The following is a 26,775-nucleotide window of genomic DNA, read 5'->3' as shown; positions in this document are numbered from 1 at the left end:
ATAAGCCTGAGAATTTTTTTCTCAAAGAAAAAATTATATATCCTCTTATTGAGAATATTCCATGTAGGTTCTCATTGTGATTATTCAATTAAACAAGTAAAAACCACACATCATTCAACTATCTTCTTAAAAGACTATGATAAATATCAAAAACTATTACAAGGTCATAATTATCAGCAAGAAAATGCTGTACCCAAAGGGGGAAAATGTGTTCAATAACAATAAAAATTATGAATTCTAGCCCTGACTCTGTCACCATCCAGCAAACGCAAGCTTAGGAAGTCAATTTGCTTTCTCAATGCCCTTCCCAGACCATCTGTCAAGTGAAGAAAAGCCTGCACATTCCTCAGGCAAACTGTTAGAAAAGAAACCTCATTCAAACCTCTTTTGTCATATTTTCATCTAGCTACACTGTTAAAACTACAGCTTTCAGTGTACACCCTGAATTGCTTTAGAATAAGTAACAAAATGTTAGCAACACAAACACAGATTCTGAATTGCAATGCAACTGAATTATTAATTTTCTCCCTGTAAAGCAAAGGCTTTTAAATATTAGTTAAAATTGCATGCTTAATTTTAACTGAAAACCCAAAAGAAACAAGGAAAAAAAGACCTTCAAGTTTCCCTATGCCATGAGTTTTAGGATTTCCAAATTCTATGTTTGTATGCACTCTTCCACCAAAATGAGTATCAGTATGCTTTACTGACATGTTAGAGTTTTTATTTTTTCCAAAAGTTTCCACAGGTATCTTCTCAAAACATCACAGTGGAGCGAGTGGGAAATAACTTCCAGATTATAGAAGAGAAAACTAAAAAGAGAGAAGTTTTATGACTTATCCAAGATTATACAAGACGAAAATAATAGAACTCATAGGTTTCCTGACTCGTATAAACTAGTATTAAGTCTTGCCTATTTTGTGTGTGTTTACACACACACACACACACACTCACACACATGCTGAGCCCTGTATAACTGCAGCTTCTTCCTGGAAATTGAAAGACTGCAGAAATCTGCATATAAACAAAATTTTCTCAAGCTCTGTAAGCCACAGTTCAGGGCTAGGGTTTCATGGACTGCAAGGCAGTCCTCAGGGCCATAGGAAAACTGTGTTTAGCTCAAAATCCAACCACATCCTGGAGAGTTCTGAGCCAGCCACAGGTCCTAAAATCCCTTGATTTTCCTACATGAACACTTGTGCCATTATAGGAGTCCTCTTTATGCATCTTGCTTTATATAAGAATAATCCTTCTGGCCAGGATAATACTTTTTTTCTCCCCATTTTATTGAGAAATACTTGACATACATCACTGTACAAGTCTCAGGTGTACAGCATGATGATCTTATTTACATACATTGTGAAATATATTGTGAAACAATGACCACAACAGATTCAGCTAACATCCACCATCTCAAATAGATATAATAAAAAGAAAAGAAAGAAGAAGAAAAAAATCTTTTCTTTGTGATGAGAACCCCTTGGGATTTACTCTCGTAACAGCTCTCGTCCATACCACACAGCAGTATTAGCTACAGTCGCCGTGGTGTACATTACATCTCTAGTACTTATTTATCTTACAACTGCAAGTGTGTACCTTTCGACCACCTTCTTCCAATTCCTCCTCCCTCTCCCCTGTGCCTGCAGTAATTACAAGTCTGATTTCTTTTTCTATAAGCTTGAGGGTTTTGTTTTTGGTTTTTTTTTAGATTCCACATATAAGTGACATCATACAGTATTTGTCTTTGTCTGACTGACTTCACTTAGCATAATGTCTTAAAGGGTTGATCCACGTTGTCACAAATGGAAATCAAAACCACAAGGAGATATCACCTTATACCTGTTAAAATGGCCATCATCAAAAAGACAAGAGATAACAAGAGTTGGCAAGGATGCAGAGAAAAGGGAAACCCTGTGCACTGTGGTGGGCATGTAAATTGGTACAGCCCCCACGGAAAACAGTATGGAAGATCCTCAAACAATTAAAATAGAACTACCACATGATCCAGCGATTCCACTTCTGGCAAAATATCCAAAAGAAACAAAAACATTAACTCGAAAACATACCTGTACCCGACGGTCATAGCACCATTATTCACAACAGCCAAGACACAGAAACAATCGATATCCATCGATGGACGAATGGATAAAGAAAATGTATGTATGTGTGTATGTGTGTGTATATATACACACACATACACACACACACATATATATACACACACATACACACACAATGGAATATTATTCAGCCATAAAAAAGAATAATCTTTTTAAAAATAGTATTTATAATATTCCTTCACTGTTCAAGAATCTTTATAAATTCCCTGTCACTTAACTGTTAGACCAACTTAAATTCATCTTAAGAATTCAAAGCTTACTGGATAAATGAGTGAAGGAAACATAAAGGCCCATCCTGAAGAGTATCCATTTCAGTTTCGAAAAATCATGTATGTTCTACACTTAAAAAAATATTTTACACAAAGGAAAAATCATTTTTTTTCTAAAATCCATTTTAATCTAAAAATTACATAAGGATATGCTTCCAAATATATGTTTTCACTTAACAGTCACAGAATGCCTAAAATGTAAGGTCTTATATTAGAATGGGTCACAAAACACATAAAAATTCACTTATTTCCTACCCTTAAAGAGCTTAAAATACAGCAGATAAGAAGTAATAGGGACAAACTTCTACGGAATTGCAATAAGTTACGATATTGACTATATTCCATATCAAATGATATTCCCAATTACCTAAGAGGCTTTTTTTAATTAAAAAAAAAGGGAGGAAGAGCTATCAGATGCTATCAGACGCTCTTCTGCTGTACTAAGCTTATCATCCAAGTTTTCTTACTGAACCAAATAAGGTAATGAGTCATATAACTAGAACTTTTCTATCAAACCATCTTTATATGCTCAGACAAACCTTCCTTGGTCATGATTAATGACTCTCTAAGTGTCCCATGAGTCTTTATTTCACTACAGATTTGTGCACCAATACTCATAAGTGTTCCCCAAGCTCTACTCCTTAAAACACCAGAATCCCAGAGTTGTGAACTGGTATTCTACGACCAAAAAAAAAAAAGAGAGAAAGAAAGAGGGGTCCACGGTCAAACGAATCTACAAAATACCGGGCTGACCAAATCCTGGGCTAGACTTCTCAGGGATCTTAATGTGCTTTCTTAGGGGACGGTGACCGTCCTAACCAGGACCGTGGGCACACTCTTCCAAACATGTCTAGCCACAGAACTCTCCCGCAGAACTTTTATTACTATCTTGGGGAATGCTGGGAATTCGCTGAATGTGGTTTCATCAATATTTGATCTAAATGTTCTCCTTTTGTCCAATTTTTGGTATTCAGACTATACTAACTCAAGAGCACGAAATGGAAGATTCCCATTCATTTAATTTTAAAAAGAATTTAAAAATTGGGCCTAGAAGTCTGTTGTGAAGGCAGTTCATACACCTTTATCTCCCATAGGTGTTGGTCTATCAGTTACTACATCTTGAGTCAATTTAAAAAACTGTTCTTTATCTTATTTAGTGGTTTTCTTTATTAAATTCTACTTTGGAATTCACACTCTTACCCTTCTGTCTTTTCTGTTATGTTTTCCTTATAAATCTTGGTCCACCTTTTTATGTTTAACCTTTCTAGGTTTATTTGTTCTGGGCATATCTTTTGAAAGCAGCACGTAGCTGAGGATTGTTTTCTCAGTCTGAGTCAGTCTTTTAAAAGGGAAATTTAATACCCTGTATGTAAATTGTTCTATTGATACTTGTCTTCTATAATCTTGCTGTTTGTTTCCTTGCTGTTTATTTTTTCATCTCTTGCCGTAATCTTCAATCTTGTCCAGCTATTTAGAAAACAAACATATATCCTCTCCTATTTTAAATTCTACTAATGGTGACTTCCAAGTTTTTTTGTCTTCCTTTAACCAGTTTTTGGCTGATGATCAAAGGAAAAATGAAATCCACCTCATGATACACAATCCGATCAGGTGAGCCAAGGCCAGATCAGGCCATTACTCTCCCCTAATGCTTCATCCCCAAGTTCTTATATTATAGACTTTATAACCATAATCTATCTTTCTAAGTTACTTCCAGCCTTTTGCACTATTTCCAATCGTATATAACAACTGTTTAGTTTTGCTTCTACATTTAATTTGTTTCAAGGCTTATTATTCCCAGTGCTTTTGTACAAAGACGTCCTTTCCCAAACTCTTAATTTAGATTTTTCTCCTATAGTACGTGTTCAAGTAATTTTTTTTAAAGAGCACACATGTGATACATTTTCTCTAACCCTTGAAAATGTAAACATACCATTCCATTTTCATCACAAATGAGCAGTAACTTGGCTGTATACACAATTTTTTAGCCACAAACCTTTGTTTTGTTCTCTGCAGAACTCTGAAGTGACTGTTCCATTCCTTCCGGCATTTTGTGATACTAAAGAGAACATTTTGATCCCTTCCAGTTTCTTGGATGAAGATCCTAGTTCCAATGACTTACTTTCATCAATAACTGGGTAAGCACTGTTAAGTACTCACCATTACTTAATTGAGGCCCTGCCAGAACTACATCAAGCTGGCAGCCTGAATCAGCTCCACAAAGGGCGTGGTGAGGAAACTGTTCTATCTGCTTCTTTCATTTGCACACAAACACACCTTTGCTGTGTGATCAATAAGGGATTCTACTCACCCTCTCATTCAGGTTGCCTTGAATGGTGAGTCCCTTGATTATTCAAATCAATAACCATGCATTTTCAGCTGGCACATTCCTGCCTCCTACATACTGATGATCTATGAACCGGGAGCTCCAGAACCTCATTTCGAGCTCCCCTGGATCTCTCTGCCTGACAGGCAAAACACACATGTCTACAATCTTGAACACCTCAAACCCCTTCTACTCCGTATTCCCATTCCTAGTGAATGGCACTGCAACCCCGTCATCCCACACAGTTCCTAGGTCATCCCAGACCCTTTGACTCCCTCACCTCCATGTAAGTCCCCAACTCCTATTAATTCTACCTCCCACACATCTCTCTGCTTATCTCAGACTCTCATGATTCTTGCTGCTATTATAACCTATTAATTGCTCTTCCCAACTCTGGATATAATTCCTACTCTATACATACTCACCATAATGATCTATCTAAAATGAAAATCTAATTAGGTCAAACTCCTGCCTAAAACCCTCTAAGGAATGAAACCCACTTTTCTTAGCCTTGCTCTTTATTTGCCAGCACTTTCCCCCTTATAAATCCTATGCTCTGACCTTAATGAGCCACTTGCACTTCCTCCAAATGCCATGCTATTTCATGCCCATGTGCCTCTGACACAGGCTGTGCCACAACTTATGAAATAGCTTCCCAGCCAGTCTGCCCAGCCAACCTTGCTCTGTGCTCAGGTAGCCCTTTGTAAAACACCTCTCTGTGTATTTGTCTTAGCGTGTTTTAAGGAATCAGTTATCTGTCCATCTGAGGTCCTGCCCATTTACCACACTAGCAACTACGAATTAAGGGCAAAAGCTGTTTCCTCCTCATTTTTTTTTTTTACCTCCAGTACATATTAAGATCCAATAAATACTTGTTGAATAATCAAATTTAGAAAACAAGGAGTTATAAAGAACACAGGTCTAACCATCAGGACCTGATTAGTTCAAATTCACAAGAGCATCTACTTCTGAATGACTAAAGACAAGCCACGCTCCTGAGTCCCGCTCACCTCCCTCTGAAAGAAAGTTCATAAGGAGCACGGAGCATCCGATGACAGAGCAAGGTCTCGAATCCCTGTGATCTCTGAATAACAAGGACAGGCGCTTCCTACTGCACACAAATACCTGGAAGAATGAAGTATCAATCCCGCTCAAAAGTGTTAAGTGGTACTCAAATGCAAGACAGTAATATTTCTTCTGCTTAAAAGAATTTCCCTAAACGACAAGTAATCCCTATGTAGCCCTTTCCAAGAAGAGTGTCCAAAAAGCTTTGGGTAGACTTTCTAGTTGTTTAGGGGAATGGCGGGCAGAGACGGCTGTTACAAACACAGTTTCCCTTATACTCCCGCCACGTCATTCGGTTACTCACCTGGCAACAACTAAAGCCTGGCAGAAGGACATGATTACTAAGCCAGCCACTCCGCTGTAACACCAGAAAATGCCTGCTAACCAAACGGCACCATCCGCTGCAAAAGACGGACATCGGACATCCGTAAGGAGCTAAGATAAAGAGCTTGGACCCACTTCCAAACTTCACTATAAAAAAACACCCTACTGAATTCCTTGTACCAAATAGTGCAGACTAGTGGATTCTTTCATAACAAAGCTGATAAGGCCCTATGGAATAGAGGCTAGTAGCTGGAAATACTTTCATTTGCATGAATTATTTATTATAAGGTCATTGTCTTAACAGCCTTTGGTCTTGTAACAAGTACTCACTAACCAAAAATCATCACAAAAAAATTAACACTTCTCATTTAAATCTCTATTTAACACATGATTTTAGATTTTACCCCTGTAAAGAAACCTGCTCCGTTTCTTCCTTCGCTGTGCACACCTACTCTATTACAGACACTGCTCTATGCAGTGATGATTCGACTCCCAAAACCCTCTTTTCTTTACATGCTACGGTTTACAGTAAACCACAAAGTAGTTCTACAAGATTTCCTATCAATTCCTTCCTTTGATGCTCCTAAAAACTAGACACGGAAACGGGGGCCTGGAGCTAAGTAGTAAAGCAATCTCCCCAGCTCAGGTTTCCTGGGGTCCCCTCCAGGGAACTTCTGCATCCACCTTTACCAGGTCCTCACCACAGCCTCAAGATCTGAGTTAGTCACAACAACAGGGTCTATTTAAGGGAGAATTAGGTTAGCAGGACATAATCAATGTTTAACAAAACACATCTAAGAGTTTTACTTTACTTCCGCAAAAACCCCTGCCTTCTCCCTCCTCCTGCCCGTCCTCGCCCCTCAAAAAAAGAAAGAGGAATAATACCTGGATCTCTGCGTTTGCTTCATCTCTTTTGTACTGTGCACAGACTTCCAACGCAAGTTCAAATTAAGAGGAAATTAAGGGCCAGCCCTGGTGGCCCAGCGGTTAAGTGTGGTGTGCTCCACTTTGGCGGCCCGGGTTCAGTTCCCAGGAGGGGACTTACACCACTGGTCAGTGGCCACACTGTGGCAGCGACCCATATACAAAATAGAGGAAGGCTGGCACAGATGTTAGCTCAAGGCAAATCTTCCTGGGGGGGGAGGAAAAAAGAGGAAATTAAGAAAAGAGGGGAAAAAAGCAAGTATGTAGAAGCCACTGGCTCACAGTTACACAAAACTGTTCTATCTTTTAATAGAAAAATTTTTCAACCTACTTACTTAACAAGATAAATTAGGTTACACTTTGATTTAAAATGTACCTTCTGAGAAACTCAATTCAATTGCTGTTACATTCTTCTTGACATCCTAGAACTGAACTAGTCTTTGAATGGACCGTGCAGAGCTAACCAAGGCAGCGGCTAAGCAAACTTTCTCACCGAACTCTGCCAAAGGATTTCAGTCCCGACCTGCACCATCCTGCCATCCCTCTCCTGCTCCTTCACGCACGGGCCTCAGGATCATGCCAAACTTCATGCGTGTGTCTTCTAACACACACAGAGACTAGAAACAAATGTGCTTTCTCTGGCACACTTATCATGTGAAACTAGGATGCTACGAAGAAGACACTATCCAAAGCATAAGGATTAATATTTTAAATTAATAGCAGGAATAACAAACATAATGTTATGCTGATGAAGCAATCTAGGATTTTATGAGACAAAAGGATTCACAAAAAAACTAAAAATCTAATTAATAGTGACTATAGACTTACAGACACTCAAATGGAACTATATAATTGATATCTATTAAAGTCTGCTTTCAGAAACCTTCTGAATCTATGAAAATGTATTCCTGTAACTAAAGAATAAAATCTCAGAAAGATGGCATACAGTAAGAGGCTTTAAAAGCACAGATTTATTGGGGGTCGGCCTTGTGGCCAAGTGGTTCAAGTTCCCCATGTTCCACTTGAGGGGCCCAGGTTCACTGGTTCAGATCCCGAGCATGGACCTACTCCACTCATCAGCCACGCTGTGGAGGCGTCCCATACACAAAAAACAGAGGAAAACTGCCACACATGTTAGCTCAGGGCTAGTCTTCCTCATAAAATAAAAAAATTTTAAAAATAAAAGCACAGATTTATTAAGGCTGGAAATGGTATTATTTGGGTCCTCACAAAAAAATACCTTACATATTATACTTAGAGCTCAAGTCAGGCAGCAATACCCGAGTTAACTTTTAGTGTCTCCCAGTATTCGTTGAGTATTTATTTGCCTTTTAATGCAACTGCCCTTGTAAGTGAGCAGGACGAACAAGACCCCTAACACACTTTCCCCAGACAGACTCATCTGCTTCCAGGCGTACTCCATCACCCCCTCCCATACCCAGGACATCAGAGCTCCACCCCAGGCCAGACTTCACTGTTACATTCAAGTTACATATAATCAACTGCCCGTTAGACAGTGTCACTCACGTATCCCACAGCATCCCAAACTCGACATGAGAGAGCCACCTGCCCCCTACCACACAAAGAAGCCGTGGTTTGTTCTTAACTTGGTTAGTTTTGATGAATGTAGATTTAATGAGAATTGGGGAAGCTATTCTATACTCGCTGCTTAAACAGTAGAACTCTGAATTCTAAGCTGGTCTGGTTAATATTTCTTCTCCCTTGCTCTTCACCATGAGACACTATGAGAACTTTATCTATAACAAAGGCAAAACCTGTAATCCCTTATATCTTAGAGTATTTCAACTCCCCCTTTCCCTAGCCAAGCACAGGAAGTTATACCATTTCAATATTCATTAGATTTGTAGGTTCTATGCACAGGAGGCCCTAGATGACAATCTTAGCACCAAAATGACATGTAAAGGCCAGCTGCAAGCATATTTGTATAGAGATATGAGAAGACTTCTAAAACCACACTGGGACTAAGTTTGCTCTTCCTAACTCATGACCATACTCCTGCTTACGAAAGACTACAAAGACAGTCAAAATCGCCAACAAGTGAGAAAATATTCCACCAAAAGGAAAGATGATCCCTCTTTATGGTTAGTGAAAGACCTCTACACCCCTGCCTCCAGAGGCAGCAAATACCATGACATAAATAAAATGTCCTAAGAATCAGCAAGAAAGTTGAGTCTCTAATTTCTTTATTTTCATCCCACTTCAATAAAGAGCCACAGCTATTCAAAGTGCGGAGAGGGAGGGTGCTAGAACTGGAGATGAAGGGTACCCTCATCTATCAGACGCCCCTGCCAACACTGGGGGCTGTCCTGGACCCCTCATCTCTCCTATCTTCTCCAACTCATTCCGTAAGCCATTTTTTCCAGCACAACCAATGTGTCTACCTTAGCTGCCAGGAATACAAAAGGGACAAGGGCAATTCCGGTCCCTCAAGTTGTCCACAGGGGACACATACTGTACAACATAAGGAAGCACTATTCCGACGGACACCGTCACAGGGAACTGCTAACAAGAGCTGACAGGAAGGTGCCTAAGCAGGCTGCCGGGTCAGGCAGGACCCTGCAGAGAAGACAGCTGAGGTGCGTCTCACAGAATGTGTGGGTGCTAACCAGGCCAAAAAGAGGAGGCCATTCCTGACCAAAGCATGGAAGAGCCAGGGAGCCACCGCAGTGCAGGAAGACAGGAGCGCGGCAGGCAGCAGAGCCAAGAACCAAGGGCCCAATTGTATTTTTAAGAGACTGAGGGTTGGAAATTATTCTGAAGACAATAACTGAAGGACTTTAAGCAAGAAAAAAACCTGCCTAGAAGCGAGTAGGTGTTGGGACTATTTCTTAAAAAAATGCATTGATAGATAAATAAATAAGGTTAACTCAATCTTAAATTTTAAAAGGGGGAAAGAAGATACTAAAGGGGGTTCTGTTGATAAAAAAATAAATAACTCTTTTTGTTGGTAAAGTACACTATACTATCTCCGAAGTCTGGATTTTCAAGTCTAAACTTAATTTCTTCATACAGCTCATAGACCAAACATTTTTGAACAAATCTATCTAAGGTCCCTTTTATAATAATCTTGATTCTACTTGGACGCTAGCTCCTGATCGGCCATTAACTAAGAACCAAATAAAGAGATCTCAAAGCACTACAGCTTTTATTGCTATTAAAATCAAAATTTGACAACAGAAAGGTACAAGTAACTCTTTACAATCATATCACAGGAGAGGAGAGGGTCAATCTCCAGGTACCTTTCCAGGTGAATTTCCTATGTGTTCATTAGTTCATGAACATACATCTGTCTTTGGTCCATCTGGCACAGGCCCTTTTTAAGTACTTTAAACGTTTTTTAAAATAATTATTGGCATTGTGATTGTTCTTTTAAACTTCTGGCAGTGAAAACTATGAAAAGATACTAAATAAAATTTATCTGTTTTGAAGTAGAACCACCTTTCACCATGTCAGCATTTGATGGCCACAAATCCAATGACAATCTTCCATCATTTCGAATTAGCAATTATTCTTAAGAAAGGAATAAGTTCAAGTATTAAGTTAGTTATTTCTTTCTTTGACTCAGCTCAACATTTTCTCCATGAGGGGATCGTTAGAACGTCTAAATGGCATTAATTTGGCAAATATATAGTAAGTGCCTTTTACCGGCAGAGCAGTTCCCTACCCCTTTACAGACCACTTAGGGCCACCCCTAAGGAAGGGAAATACAAGGACACCTAGCGAACAGTTCAGTAAATCAGCTTCAAATCAATTTCAGCTGACTGGTCCTGTTTTAGCCTCACGTCCTAATTCCAGGAACTCAGTTCTTACTTTGTTCCTTGTTGCCCAAGCCTCCAACTTATACTAACCACCAAATGGTCTCTGTGTTGACCCTACACCCCCACCCCCCATTCCCACCAAATTCATGTCTGCCACACTCATTTTTCCTAGTTCTGATTCCCATCTCGCCCCACTCTGAGATCTTTCAGAACTTAAAATTCAGAAGTCAAATCCAAGCCCGAGTCTCAGACTAGATCTCTCAATAGCCTGACAGTGACACTTGCAGATCAGACCCTCTTCTGTACCACATGGTAAGACCTCCCTCATACTAGGGCCTATGGGCCTTGCGGGGACAAGTGCCTGGCATTCACCCTAGACTTCCCTGAAAGCAACTGCTCAATTGCTCTGGACATTCTCTCAGTGCCACGATCTGCCCAGAGCTTCTGCCCCACAGAGTTGCTGGGATGCAGTCATCTGCCATTCCCTGAATGGCCAGTTCTGACAAGAATGGTCCCAGGCCCTGCAGGAAACACAAGTATGTACAGGACATGATTCACATCTTCCAGAAGTTTATATTCCAGGAAGGAAGCTAAGACAAGCAGAACCACAGGGACAGTCAGGAAGTACTAAAGGCCTTAAGAAGCAGAAGGACGATTTCTTCATATTTTCTGTATAATATTCGAGCAGTGCCTTAAAAGATGAAGATGATTTTCATACACTGAGATTGAAGACTTGAAGTGCAGAAAATAAGCATTAAAAGCAGTGAGAAAAGCATAGAAATAAAGCAGAAAAGGCAGAAAGGGTACAAAATTTATCAAAAAAAATGGTGAGTTGTCAGATGTGACTAAAATATAGGGGAGTATAAAGAAATGAACCCAGAAAGGTTGATTGGGGTCAGGCGGACAGCGGAAGTCCCAATGTGGAGCCATTAAAACTGGGTGTCATTCCTGTGCTCCCATGTTCTCAATGAATCAAAACTGAGAGTGTAAAAGCATAAAGCTAGATCTTTCTTTAGAATATCTGTTTACTCACCTTCTGCTACCTACCAACAACCCCCAAATTTCTCTTCCTTCAACTTGCGAATAGGTGAGAGCCAGCAGGAAAATGGAGAAAAGAAGGGAACAAATGGAAAAAGGATCCTAAAGTGAACAGGATCACGGAATCACTCAGCTTATGGCTGCTGGAGATCTCCAGGGATCAGATGATCTCACCCTCTGCTCTCGGGCAAGTATGCCTTCCAAATTCAGAGAAAGAGCACCTCGACTGGAAACCAAGTTTAACAACAAATGCTGTGCAATGAACGGGATCATCTTTCCAACAGTCTCAAATGCATATGCAAACGCCCCACAAAGCTCACAAGGAAGAAAAATGGGTGTTTGTGTCTTACAGTGGAAATACTGACATTCAGAGGATGAGAACCCACCCCACAAACAAAAAAGGCCTCAGAATGACAGCACTGCCCAGTCAGGGACCACACTCCCAGAGACAAGGGTCCCAGCCTTTCCTAACTCTTCTTCATCAGTACATCATTACAGCCTGGGCTCCTGTTCGTCATCTGGACCATGAATCACACTATCAGTGCTCCCTCAGAGGCCAGATAGTTAACTCTGAAGACTGCATTCTGTGCATATGAACTGAGCGCACACTAAGTGTCAGATCCGTGCTTGGCATTTGAAAAGATGTAAAAATGAACACCTGGACTTAATCCAGGACTTCCAAAACCTTCTATGTCAACCTGCCTCTTATTATTAGATCAAAAAAAAAAAAAAAAAAGGATGGGGAATAGGAATGGTTATGAACAAAAATGGCCTGGATTGATTATAAGCTCCAAATCAAAGAAAAAGGTTAAAAAAAAAATCACTTACAGAAAGTCGTTTTAAAGCGACCGAGTTAGGCTTTCTTGACTCGAGAACATACCATGCATGCAAAGGCCTGTATCTCCTGTCAAGGAGGGAAGTTAAAAGGAACTCAAGCACCAGCCCCTTGTTATCAATGGAAATAAGACAGTCATGGAAAAGGAACAGGTTACTCATCGACTCATCGTGATGTTCTTGAACACCTGCCAGCATGGCCAGATGTGCAAGACAGGAAAGTGTGGTGCAGCCAAGCCCAGGAGCAAGATTGAGAACTGCAGGCAGAACTCCGGCAGCGGGGACGAGAGGCCAAACCTGACGGCGAGGCACAGGGCTTGTGCCATGAGCACAGAGCAAACTCTCTCAGCTTACGGGAAGTGGTGAGCTTTCACACCCCGCCGAGAGAAACACCTTCGAAATGCCAAAAATGGTGAGAAGAGCAGGCAGCACAAGCAGTGCATTAACACGGGACCGTTCGGCGGGGACAGAACTAAAACTAACACTCAGACGCATGATTTTCTTTCACTTGTTTGAAGTGAAATTTTCTCATGTTACTACTCAGTTGTTACTTATAAAATATTTACACTTCTTTAGCTAATTTATTTTAATTGATTTATAACAGTGATTTCAATAACACCAATCCAGCCTTTGTGCTGGGACAATGGTGACATGCGCTGCAAGAGTCCGATTATCAGGTGTGAGGTACTCCGAAGGGCTGCACACTTCTGGCCGGAAATGACGTTAGCACAAAAAATGGACTCTCATAAACAATCATTTTTAAATTTAAAAACATTTTTTAAAAAGACCACACGGCATTTCTTAGTGCGGCCTGAGAACAAGCTATGTGAGAATGACCTGCAGGACTCTACAAATGCAGGTTCCCATCACAGACCTGCCGCTCTCCGAACCTGTGTGTAAAAATCACCCAGGGTACTTGTTTTAAAATGCCAATGCACACACTTATCAAACCAGAAGCGCTGACACAGGCTGACCGTAGTCTGAGAAACAGAGCAATAGGACAAATGCTTTGAAAATGCAACTTATCTTGCTAATGGCAAAAAGGTCACCTATATATTCTTGAACAGACATACAAATTTTGTAAAAATTATTTTCAATGTATAAAGAGATATAACTATTTCAAGGAATCATGAAATAAACCCTTCTGGTTTGATGTGATTAACTTCTAACCATTCTGCTTGGCAAGGCAGGATTTTGACTGAAACAGGGAACGTGTCTAATAACCAAACAAACGAGAACCAACTTCTAAGAGAGAGGCACAGCTCCAGATGAAGGGAACCCAGCCCAACAGGATCTCTGAGTCACAGTGAGAAGAAGAAAGCAGAGGGAGAAGCAAATCAGTGGGGTCCCAGACACTTAAGGCAAACACGCAAGAAGGAACGGGGGCAGGTAAGTTTCTGATATACTAAAACGATTAACACTCAAGGAAAGCTGGCTCTTAGGACTCAAGGCATCTAATATAACGAAATACATATTTATGAAATATTGATCAGGCAACCCTGTGACCATCCATGAACTTTCTGGCCTTTACTATCCTACCTACTGCCTCTAACTAAGGGATCCTTCCTGGGACTAACCTCCATAATGGTAATTTCTTCTCCTTTGATCCTATTTCAGAGCGAGGATATAGCAACACACCCTGATGTTCCTTATTTTAGAGAAATACTTCACCACTGCACAATCAGGCACGCCAATATCTGCCGACTTGAATCCAGGCCCCGAGACGTGAAATCACAGGTACCATGTCATCGCTCTAACAGCAAGTCTGTCGAGCACGCAACATGAACCGAGCAGGATGCTGCTAATTCAGGCGAAGTGTGAAAAAAAACAAAACACTGTGCAGAATAGTACAAGGGTAACACACAAGGCAATATGACGGTCACGGAATCTAGAAGAACATGGATTAGCAAGTTTCCAACCCCGGGGTTCAGTTTACTCACACATTTAATGAAAAGGCCAGTTTAGACAATTCATCAGTTTCTTCCAGTTCTGAAAGTTTTGGATTTAGTGAATTGTGCACTTAAGGTCGCCTGAGGGAAACTACAAGATTGTAATGGTAAACGGAAAACTAGATTTTGGAACAGCTGTTTCGTGGCAGCAACAGAACCCTGAGCACAGACGACACATGGACAGGACAGCTCTGGTGCCTCTGTCTCTCAGGTATAATCTCTGAACGACCTGAAGACGTTCTGTTCAGAACAGAATAAAAAGACCAGAAATCTAAAAACGCTTTGCAGGGTAAAGAATCTAAAAGGCAAAGTACAGATTTTTCTTGTTAAATTTTAAGTTTAAGCGGATTAGAGGTAAAGATGAGGTCATTACGTTGCCCTAACCCGGTATGACTGGTGTCTTCATAAGAAGAGAGCCAACCCCGGCGGCCTAGTGGTTAAAGTTCGGCACTCTCGACTCAGGCGGCCCGGGTTCGGTACCACACCACCCGTCTGTCAGTCGCCACACCGTGGCAGCGGCTCATGCAGAAGAACCAGAAGGACTTACGACTAGAATATACAACTGTGTACTGCGGCTTTGGGGAGGAAGACTGAAAAAGAGGAAGATTGGCAACAGATGTTAGCTCAGGGCAAATCTTTCCCAGAAAAAAAAAAAAATCTGTATATAAGAAGAGGAAGAGAGAGGCAGACAGACACACAGGAAGGATACCACGTGACAGAGATGGATTGGGGTGATACGTCCACAAGCCAGGGACCATCAAGGACTTCTGCCAGCACTAGAAGCTAAGAAAAAGGCATGGGACACATTCTCCCTAAAGACTTCACAGAGCATGGCCCTGTGTCCACCCCATGGACACCTGAAGGTTTCTGACCTTCAGGACCATGAGACAATAAATTTCTGCTGTTTTAACCTGCTCAGTTTGTGGACATCTGTTGGGGCAGCCCTAGTAACTACAACAGGTGTTAAGAGCCAGGGCCCAGAGCATCCATTTCCTGGACCACAGCAGTCAAGGGCTGGTGCTGGGGCCCCAAAGAGCAGCACCTTCCTTACTGCGGCTGTGTCCTGCTCAGGGCAGCGGCTGTGCAGTCCCATACTGGCGGCTTTCTCATCACAGAAGAGGCAGCAGTTCCCTCGGTGGCCTGGTATGGGGAACTTTGCTGGACGCTCACACTCCCTCCCAATCATCAAACACAATATTAAGTACAATGTAATAAATTCCTTCCTACTTAACAAAAAAGAGAGAATGATTAGAAGAGTAAATGGAGAACTGTCGAATAAAACACAACTCTTTACCAGTTAGCTGATATTTTAAACAATCCAGGTCATAAAATGACAAAGTGAAGTTGAAAACAATATGCCATTCTATAATCAAAAATTTACCAAGTGTAGAAACTTTATTAAAACTTTATTTTAGGGGCTGGCCTGGTGGTGTAGTGGCTAAGTTTGATGCACTGCACTTTGGCGGCCCAAGTTCACAGGTTTGGATCCCAGGCACGGACCTACAACACTCACCAAGTTATGCTGCGGCAGCGACCCACATATAAAAAGAAAACAAGGAGGACGATTGCCACAGATGTTAGCTCAGGGCTGATGTTCACCAAAAACACCTTTATTTTAGATGTATGTTGAAAATGTTAAGAAACGCCAGTTTTCACTGAATACCTCACCTGCCGCCATACTGTTCTATATGTGTTCTAAGACCAAAGACTGTAAAGAAAATAAAGGAAGGAAATCTGTAGACTGCCATAAGAAATTGAAAACAAAAAACATCAATTTCTTTCCATAAAATCAATCCATCAATACGCATTCTTCTTGTATAATATCCTGCAATTTACCCATATTTGTTGAATAAGAAACCATGCCTAGAAATAAACTGTTTGGAATAAGGACATGCTATTTGCCTAAAATAAATTACCTACTGTCCATTTCTGGGTGTCTTCATGATGGTATGCAAACATATCACATTATTTTAATATAGGATCCAGCAGTTAAATAAAAAAGGCAGTGGAAAATGTGGAATCCCTCACACTTTGGAACTGTAACAATTTCTCATAAACATATCTATTCAATTTTCCCAAAGATAATACAAGATACATGGCTTTGTTATGGTTACGACCATGATGAAAATTATGGTAATCTGCCAGGTAAATATGAGGATTTGTGGAAAATACTTCAACAACAAAAAAATAAAACAGAACTGTAAGTACACCAGAAAGAAGAGTTTTAATTTTGCCATTGTAAATGGCAAAATCAGTTTAAGGATCTTTTTGCAACCCTCATTTTCTGCTGTCCAAAATACAACCTGCCAAAGCCTCTTGTGGTTTTTTCCTACCTGAGGAAAGGGATTACTGCCTCTCCCCACCTCCAAAAAGAATCATAAAAACACTAACTCTAACGTGGGCACCATGAAATTGTGAATCTGGAAATCAGCAAAGAGGAAGGGGCAGAATTCAAGCCGAGAAGCAGAAATGGCAGTCAAGCTGAGCAGGAGCCCACTCTGACAACGCTGGGCTGGGCAGAGGGGGCAACAGGGCCTGTCAACAGAAGAAACTGAGAACAAGAGACGTGTGGCCCACAGCTGAAGGTCCTAACAGAGAAATGGGTGAAATGAAGCTAATGCTTGCTAAGCCTAACACCCAACTTTTACAAAGACGTCTTCACATACTCCTCAAAGCAACCTTACCTAGGCTGAGAAAACTGGTCCAAACAAACCAAGAAACTCAACTAAGGTCACAAAGCAGGAGACAAACCTGGGGCTTAGTCTTTTTCACATCATAGTGATCACAGAAAATGATAATATTTGTGCAGCAAGGTCCAGTAAAGAGAAGAAGCTGGCAGCAGCTGGTGGCAATGAGGCTGGAAGCTCTGAAAGCCACATCTGACCAACTCAGGGGTCAATATTCCAGCACGCCTGGAAGCCCCTCTGGGCTAGGCCTGGGCAACTCGACTGTGTGATTGCAAAGCTACTGCGTTTTCCAATCCATTCCACTGCTTCTCAGCGGCTGCACCCAGCTCAGCCTACAGCCAGTTCTTCTCACAGCCAAGGGAAGGGGTACCCCCCAACACACGTCCTGACTGTACGCCCTCCCAAAAACACAGGACTTTCCAGTGGTATTTTTACTGGAAAAAAAGTCTTCTATAAAAGACTTAGATAAGGAAATGCTGTCAAGATGGCGGCGTAGGAGGACTCTGAACTCACCTGCTCCCACAGACACAAAAAATTTACAACTACTGTTGGAATAATTGCCCCTGAGAGAGAACTGAAAATGGGATAAAAAGAACCCCCACTACAAGCGAGTGCTGACTGAAGTGGAAGAGGGAGAAATTCCTTTCTGGAGAGAAAAAAGCCACCTTTGAGCATGGCGCCTCACAGACAGCTGGGAGCAATAGTAAGACACACAGCCTTCCCTGGAGGAGCAGGAGATCTGAGCAGGAGAGCATTAACAACAATAAGCAGCTTTTGGACTCAGCACAACCAAGACAAGGGTCATAATATCTAGCTTTCCTGGCTATTAACCACAACAGGGAATATCCTCAGAAAACCTAGCAGACAGAAGGGGGGGAAAAAGCCTGCTCTTAAAGGGCCCACACACAAATTCACCCATTTCTGAAGGCAACCTAAAATCACCAGAAAGGAAGGTGCACAGTCCTTTGGTGAACAGAGACTTACCTGATGGGCTCTGGGTACCTCTCAGTGAGAGGTGAGACCTCCCCAGGGACTGAGACATTGGCGGCAGCCATTACTGTGACCTAGTAGTGGATTGCTAACACAGATGCTGGAAGATGCCACTGGGGTTTGTCCTCTGGACTGTTAGCCCAGGATCTGCCCCACTCACTAGAGCACTGATTTAACCCAGCTCAGCCAGGGCAGGCAGCCCATCCTAGGGACTGGCCAGACCCAAAAGCAAGCCCTCCGGCAAATTGTGGGCCCATACAGGTGGGGTGAGTGGGTCCACTTCTGTGGGGCAAGGCATGCATGAGGGACATGCCTGCATTGGTGGAGTGTGTGGGGCCTCTGCAGTGGGGCAAATGGGTCCACTTCATTGGGTCAGGAGAGGCACACAGGGCAGGTCTGTGCTGAAGGAGGGTGTGGCCCTGCAGGTGGTGGGGCTTGTCAGCTGCAGCAGACTTGCACTTCTCAAACAGCCACACAGGGGATCAGCCCCACCTTCCAAAGCCTGAAACAACTGGGTGCTCCCATGCCTGGGGCCGGGCTCATCAGCTGCGACCCTGAGAGCTGACAACAGCCTTGCAGGACAGAGGCCTACAGCCACTCTAAGTCCGTGAGCCTAGCAACCAGCCACACTTGGGGCATACCCACTTAACAGAAAAGCTGCAGCAGGAATGTGCTGTTAGACCTGCAGCCAACTGTGCGGGGGCACTCCATGCCCAATAAAGTAACTGAAGGGTCCACAGCAGCCACACAAAGCCAAGCATTACAAGCAGCTGGACAGGGGTACAGCCTAGCCTCCCTGCGCACTTGCAACAAGAGCAACCCTGCCACAACAGAAGGACACACTTAGCCCACACAGAGGTCACTCCTGGAACATTTGGAACTGGTGATGAGAGGGAAGCACACTGCTGGGCCTCATAAGGCATCTCTTACATAAGGCCACCTCTCCAAGATGGGGAGACATAGCCGACCCACCTAATACATAGATATAAGCACAGAGAAAGAGGCAAAATGAGGAGACAAAGGAATATATTCCAAACAAGGGAACAGGATAAAACCCTAGAAAAAGAACTAAATGAAATAAAGATAAACCATCCACCTAAAAAAGAGTACAAATTAAAACTCATAAGGATGCTCACTGATCTTGTGAGAAGAACGGATGAACTCAGTTGGAACTTCAACAAAGAACTGGAATATATTAAAAAAACAACCAATCAGAAATGAAGAATACAATACTAGAAATGAAAAATTCACTAGAGGGACCAAATAGCACACTAGATAATACAGAAGGATAGATCAGTGAGCTGGATGAAAGACTAGAGGAAATCACCCAAGCTGAACAGATAAAAGAAAAAAAGAATTAAAAAGAATGAGGACATTCTAAGGGACCTCTGGGACATCAGGCACACTAACATCTGTTTTATAGGTGTGCCAGAAGGAGAAGAGAGAGACAAAGGGGCAGAGAATCTATCTGAAGAAATAATAGCTGAAAATTTTCCTAACCTAAGGAAGGAAACAGACATCCAGGTATAGGAAGCACAGAGAGCACCAAACAAGATAAACCCAAGGAGGCCCACCTGAAGACACATTATAATTAAAATGTCAAGAATTAAAAATAGAGAGAGAATCCTAAAAGCTGCAAGAGAAAGGCAGTACAAAGGAAACCCCAAAAGGCTATCAGCTGACTTCTTAGCAGAATCCTTACAGATTAGAAGGGAGTGGCACCACATATTTAAAGTACTGAAAGGAAAAATACTCTACCTGACAAGGTTATCATTCAGAATGGAAGGCGAGATAAGAGTTTCCCAGACACGCAGAAACCAAAGGAGTTTATCACCAAGAAACCAGCCTTACAAGAAATGCTAAAGGGGCTTTTTAACTGGAAAGCAGAAGACAGCCACAAATAGGAATAAGAAAATTATCAAAAAAAAAAAGAAAGAAAGAAAAGCAAGAAAATCACTGGTAAAGGCAAATATACAGTAAAGGTAGCACAGCAACCACCTGTGACACTAATATGAAGATCAAAAGACAAAAGTACTAAAATTATCTATTTCCATAAGAGGGTAACAGACACACATGCACAAAAAAAGAGGTTAGATGTGATATCAGAAACATAAAATGTGGGAAGAGGGGAGTAGAGCTTGTAGCAAGAGGTCAAACTAAAGAGACTATCAACTTAATATAATAGATTGCTATATATGTAGACTATTATAGATGAACCTCATGGTAACCACAAACCAGAAATCTTCAATAAATACATAAAAAATTAAGACAAAGTAGCCCAAACATAATACTAAAGAAAGCCATCAAACCACAAGGAAAGAGAGGAATAGAAGAAGAAATAACAGAGAAGAACCACTAAACACCCAGAAAGGATGTAACAAAATGGCATTAAGTACATACTTATCAACAGCTACTTTAAAAGTCAATGGACAAAATGCTCCAAGCAAACAGCACAGGTGGCCTACTGGATAAGAAAATAAGACCCGTATATATGCTGCATACAAGAGACACACTTCGGACCTAAAGACACTCACAAGCTGAAAGTGAAAGGATGGAAAAAGATACTCCATGCAAATGGCAATGAAAAGAAAGCTGTGGTAGCAATACTCGTACCAGACTAAATAGACCTTAAAACAAAAACTGTAACAAAAGACAAAGAAGGGCACTACATAATGATAAAGGGAACAATCCAACAAGAGGATCTAACACTTGTAAATACCTATGCACCCAACACAGGAGCACCTAAATATATAAAGCAATTATTAACAGACATAAAAGGAGAAACAGACAACAACACGATAACAGTACAGGACTTTAACACTCCACTTACACCAATGGATAGATCATCCAAACAGAAGATCAATAAGGAAACATTAGCCTTAAATGACACAATAACCAAATGGACTTAGTAGATATATACAGAACATTCCATCCAAAAACTGCAGAACACACATTCTTCTCAAATGCATACAGAACATTCTCCAGGAGAGATCACATATTAGGCCACAAAATAAGTCTTAATAAATTTTAAAAAGACTGAAATAATACCAAACATCTTTTATGACCACAATGGGATGAAACTAAAACTCAACTACAGGAAGAAAATCGGAAAAGCCACAAGAATGCGGAGATCAAACAAAATGCTACTGAACAACAATTGGGTCCACAAAGAAATCAAAGGAGAAATTTAAAAAATACCTGGAGACAGATGAAAATGAAAATATGACATGCCAAAATCTATGGGATACAGCAAAAGCAGTTCTAAGAAGCAAGTTTATAGTAATACAGGCCCTCTTCAACAAACAAGAAAAACCTCAAATAATCCAACAGTGCACCTAAAGGAACTGGAAAAAGAAGAACAAACAAAGCCCAAAATCAGTAGAAGGAAGGAAATAAAAATCAGAGCAGAAATAAATGAAATAGAGACTAAAAAGAACAATAGAAAACAATCAACAACTAAGAGCTGTTCTCTGAAAAGATAAACAAAATTTACAAATCTTTAGTTAAACTCACCAAGAAAAAAAGAGAAGACTCAAATAAATAAAATCAGAAAGGAAAGACAAGAAATTCAACAGACACCTCAGAAATACAAAAGATTATAAGAGAATATCACAAAAAGCTATACGCCAATAAATTGGATAATTGAGAAGAAATGAATAAATTCTTAGAATCATACAACCTTCCAAAACTTAATCAAGAAGAAATAGAGAATTTGAATACACCAATCACCAGCAAGGAGATCGAAACAGTAATTAAAAACCTCCCAAAAAACAAAAGTCCGGGACCAGACGGCTTACCTGGTAAATTCTACCAAACATTCAAAGAAGACTTAATACCTATCCTTCTCAAACCCTTCCAAAAAATCGAAGAGGGGAAGCTTCCTAACTCATTCTACAAAGCCAACATTACCCTGATACCAAAACCAGACAAGGACAACATTTAAAAAAAAGAAAATTACAGGCCAGTATCACTGGTGAGCATCAATGCAAAAATCCTCAACAAAATACTAGCAAATCGAATACAACAATACATTAAAAAGATCATACACCATTATCAAGTGGGATTCATTCCAGGGACGCAGGGATGGTTCAACATCTGCAAATCAATCAACGCAATACAGCACGTTAACAAAATGAAGAATAAAAACTACATGATCATCTCAGTACATGCAGAGAAAGCATTTGACAAGATACAGCACCCATTTATGATAAAAACTCAGAATAAAATAGGTACAGAAGGAAAGTACTCAACATAATAAAGGCCATATATGACAAACCTACAGTGAGTATCATTCTCAATGGAGAAAAATTGAAAACTCTCTAAGAACAGGAACTAGACAAGGATGTCACTTTCACCACTCTTATTTAACATAGTATTGGAAGCCCTAGCCAGAGTAATCAGGCAAGAAAAAGAAATAAAAGGGATCCAAACTGGAAAGGAAACTGAAACTGTCACTATTTGCAGATGACATGATTTTACATAGAGAAAACATAAAGAATCCACCAAAAACCTTTCAGAAGTCATAAATGGATACAGTAAAGTTGCAGGATACAAAATCAACATACAAAAATCAGTTGTGTTTCTATACACTAACAACAAAGTAGCAAAAAGAGAAAATAAGAATACAATCCTATTTACAATTGCAACAAAAAGAATAAAATACCTAGGAGTAAACTTAACCAAAGAGGTGGAAGACCTATACACTGAAAACTATAAAACATTGTTGAAAGAAATTGAAGAAGACACAAAGAAATGGAAAGATATTCGGTGCTCTTGGATTGGAAGAATACATATAGCTAAAATGTCCATACTTCCTAAAGCAATCTACAGATTCAATGCAATCCCCATCAAACTTCCAACAACATTTTTCACAGAAATAGAACAAAGAATCCTCAAATTTATATGGAACAACAAAAGACCCCAAATAGCCAAAGGATTGCTGAGAAAAAAGAACAAAGCTGGAGGTATCACACTCCCTGATTTCAAAATATGCTACAAAGCTATAGTAATCAAACTGGCATGGGACTGGCACAAAAACAGACACACAGATCAATGGAACAGAATCAAGAACCCAGAAATAAACTCACACATCTATAGACAGCTAATTTTCGACAAGGGAGCCAAGAAGATACAATGGAGAAAGGAAAGTCTCTTCCATAAATGGTGCTGGGAAAACTGGACAGCCACATGCAAAAGAATGAAAGTAGACCATTATCTGACACCACACACAAAAAATAACTCAAAATGGATTAAAGTCTTGAATGTAAGACCTGAAACCACGAACTTTTAGAAGAAAACATGGGCAGTACACTCTGACATTGGTCTTAGTAGAATATTTTCAAGTACCATGTCTGACCAGGCAAGGGAAACAACAGAAAAAATAAACTAATGGGACTACATCAAATTAAAAAGCTTCTGCACAGCAAAGGAAACCATCAACAAAATGAAAAGACAACCTAACAACTGGGAGAAGGTATTTGCAAACCATATATCTGATAAGGAGTAAATATCCAAAATATATAAAGAACTCATATATCTCAACAACCAAAAACTAACAACCCAATTAAAAAATGGGCAAAAGATCTGAACAGATATTTCTCCAAGGAAGACATACAGATGGCCAAGAGGCACATGAAAAGATGTTCAGTGTCACTAATTATTAGGAAAATGCAAATCAAAACTACAATGAGATATCACCTCATGGCCATCAGAACGGCTATAATTACCAAGACAGGAACCAACAAGCGTTGGTGAGAATGTGGGAAAAGAGAATACTCGTACACTGTAGTAAGAATGTAAATTGGTGTAACCACTATGGAAAACAATATGGAGATTCCTCCACAAATGTAAAAGAGAACTACCATATGATCCAGCTATTCCACTCCTGGGTATTTATTTGAAGAAAACAAAAACACTAATTCGAAAAGATATATGTACCTCTATGTTTACTGCAACATTATTTACAATAGCCAAGACATGGAAGCAACCTAATTGTCCACGGATGGACAAAGTTAAAGAAGATATGGTGTATATATATCTTCTTCTTCTATCTTCTATATGGCATACACACACACATACACACACACGATGAGAATTATTCAGCCATAAAAAAGAATGAAATCTTGCCATTTGCTAAAACGTGGATAGATTCTGAGGGCATTATAAGTCAGACAGAAAAAGATAAATACCATATGATCTCACTTATACGTGGAATCTAAAAAAAAAAAACAAAATTGAGTTTATGGAAATAGAGGACAGATTGGTAGCTGCCTGAGGTGGGGGGTGGGGAGTGGGCAAAATGGTTGTATAGAATCAAAAGATACAAATTTCCAATTATAAAATGAACAAGGCATGTGGAGGCAATGTACAGCATAGTGGGGACTATAGTTAATAAAACTATATTGTGCATTTGAAAGCAGTTAGGAGAAAGGATATTGAAAATGCTCATCGTGAGAAAAAAATTTTGTAACTATGTATGGTGATAAATGTTAACAGGACTTACTGTGGTGATCATTTTGCAGTATATACAAATATCTAATATTACACTGTACACCTGAGACTAACATAGTGTTATAGGAATTATATTTCATTTAAAAAAAGAACCACAAAAGCTGGTTCAGTCACCAAAAAAACCAAAGCAAAAAAAAGAATAAGTCAAGTTTTCTTAAGAAAAAAAATCAACTCCCCCCCCAGATGCCAGAAATTCTCTCTAAAAGCAACAAAGGCAGTCACTCCAGTAGGCTTAACATGAAAAATCCTAGTTAAAGAAACACCAAAACACATTCACATTAAAGTGCTATTAGTCAAAAAAGCAAAGATAAACCTCTGAAATCAGATTCCATCTCACTTTAGTAAGAACAAGGAATCTGGAGAGAGGTGCACAATCATTCAACATCACAGAATGGGTGGAGGATCCTCCCCCAAACCCGAGGCAAAGAAAGGTGGAAAACCATGAAAAAGTGGATAAACTTAAAAGTGGTTCATATGTTTATGAAGTCTCTGAAATGAAACACAAAATCTGATAACGAATAATTGGGCATTATTCTGAAGGGACTGAAAAAAGGTCAAAAGATTGCCACAGAGGTCAAAGGACCAAAAAGTTACATATAAAACACTGCTGTGGAAAATCCATGTCAACCCAAACATCAATGGCCTAGAATCCTATTTAGCCCTTTGGTGTTACCTTTCAGGGCAGGGGTGGGCCTCCAGCCTGTTTGTATAAGTGAAGTTTTACTGGAACGCAGCCACACCCACCTGTTCAGGTATTGACCATGGCTACAATGGCAGCAGCTATGGCAGAGACCATATGGCTCACAAAGCCAGAAATATTTACTATCTGGCCCTTTAGAGAAAAAGTTTCCAGACCCCTGTTCTACACAAAAGCCACCTGGAACGGAAAAGTTGCCCCTTACTTATTTACACTGATGATCAGCAGAAGACCAATGGCCAGATTTACAGAAAGATCTATTCCCATTAAGTAACAGAAAACATATTCCTACATTTTTATAGACCAATTAAATAAGTTCCATTCACTTATATTCTGTTCTGATTAACACTCCAGATAGCGATTATAAAATAGCTCAAATTGTATAAGTTGATTACGTAAATAGTATGACAGAGCTGTTACTTTGACAAAGGTTAGGAAAAGAAGTCATCCTGCTTAAAAAACTAAGGAATGCTTCATGACTGTCTGTCCTCATTCCCACCACCCACCAAAAACCATGAAAAATATTCTCTAAGAGTTTTCCTTAGAACAAAAAAATATTCTGTAAAGACATATACCACAAAGGGATAATCAAAATATCAATCACCGAAAGAGGAATCGGCACTTTCTGAGTTTTGTAACTCTAAAAGTGAACAGTTCTATATTATTTTTATGAATAAGTTGAAAAATTCCGAACCGCCAATATATCCTGCAAACAGATATAATTATAATGATACAACCAAATGTTACTCACCTATATCCCCTACAAAAATGAGAAGAGGAGAGATTGAATTGAAACATGCAAAAATGTGAAGAAACACTTCTTAAAACATCTTGCTATGTATTTATAGACATGCTCATAAAGTCACTGCTGATAAAGCAATTCAGAGCCAACGGGCATCACACAGGTCATTTCCAAAACACTCTCAAGTCTTATACTGAGTTTGCTACCATATTTTACATATAATTTACTAAAATACCTATCCACATAACTCGAGCAAATATCTGAAGGGACAAATATTTTAATTTGAACGTGCTGCTTTGCGCAGCTGCAGCTACACTGCACATTTTTTAAATACCAAAGACTATTTAAAAAGGAAACAAAACCTGAAAGGAAATCTGGAACTTACTATCTCATTAAGCAACTTATTTTCCAAAACTGCATTCATTAAATAACCTCCTTTCTCTCCTCTCCAGGTGCCCTGAAGGGTGGCTACATTGGTAATACTATACAGAGATACATTTTAAAACATCAGACAGTTCCTAGGA

At 40.1% G+C, this 26,775-nt stretch overlaps 1 protein-coding gene across 7 annotated transcripts in view; it reads right to left on the bottom strand.

The window, feature by feature from the left end:
• Positions 1-26,775, bottom strand: part of NEK7 (NIMA related kinase 7) — a 160,936-nt gene that overhangs the window by 131,198 nt on the left and 2,963 nt on the right. The window contains exons 2-3 of one of the 7 annotated variants that reach the window (XM_070255985.1): positions 6,987-7,233; positions 6,082-6,178 (exon numbers count right to left, since the gene is read on the bottom strand). The exons of 5 other annotated variants lie outside the window; for them this stretch is intronic. In XM_070255985.1, the coding sequence (XP_070112086.1) occupies positions 6,082-6,113 (32 nt within the window). In that variant the 5' untranslated portion in view covers positions 6,114-6,178; positions 6,987-7,233. The remainder of the gene's footprint in view (positions 1-6,081; positions 6,179-6,986; positions 7,234-26,775) is intronic. One more of the 7 variants, XM_070255986.1, reaches the window with a different exon arrangement.

This window comes from Equus caballus, chromosome 30 (genome assembly GCF_041296265.1).
Source record: "Equus caballus isolate H_3958 breed thoroughbred chromosome 30, TB-T2T, whole genome shotgun sequence".
Taxonomy (NCBI): domain Eukaryota; kingdom Metazoa; phylum Chordata; class Mammalia; order Perissodactyla; family Equidae; genus Equus; species Equus caballus.
Note: the sequence above shows the minus strand (reverse complement) of the source record. Positions and strands in the feature narration are given on the sequence as shown.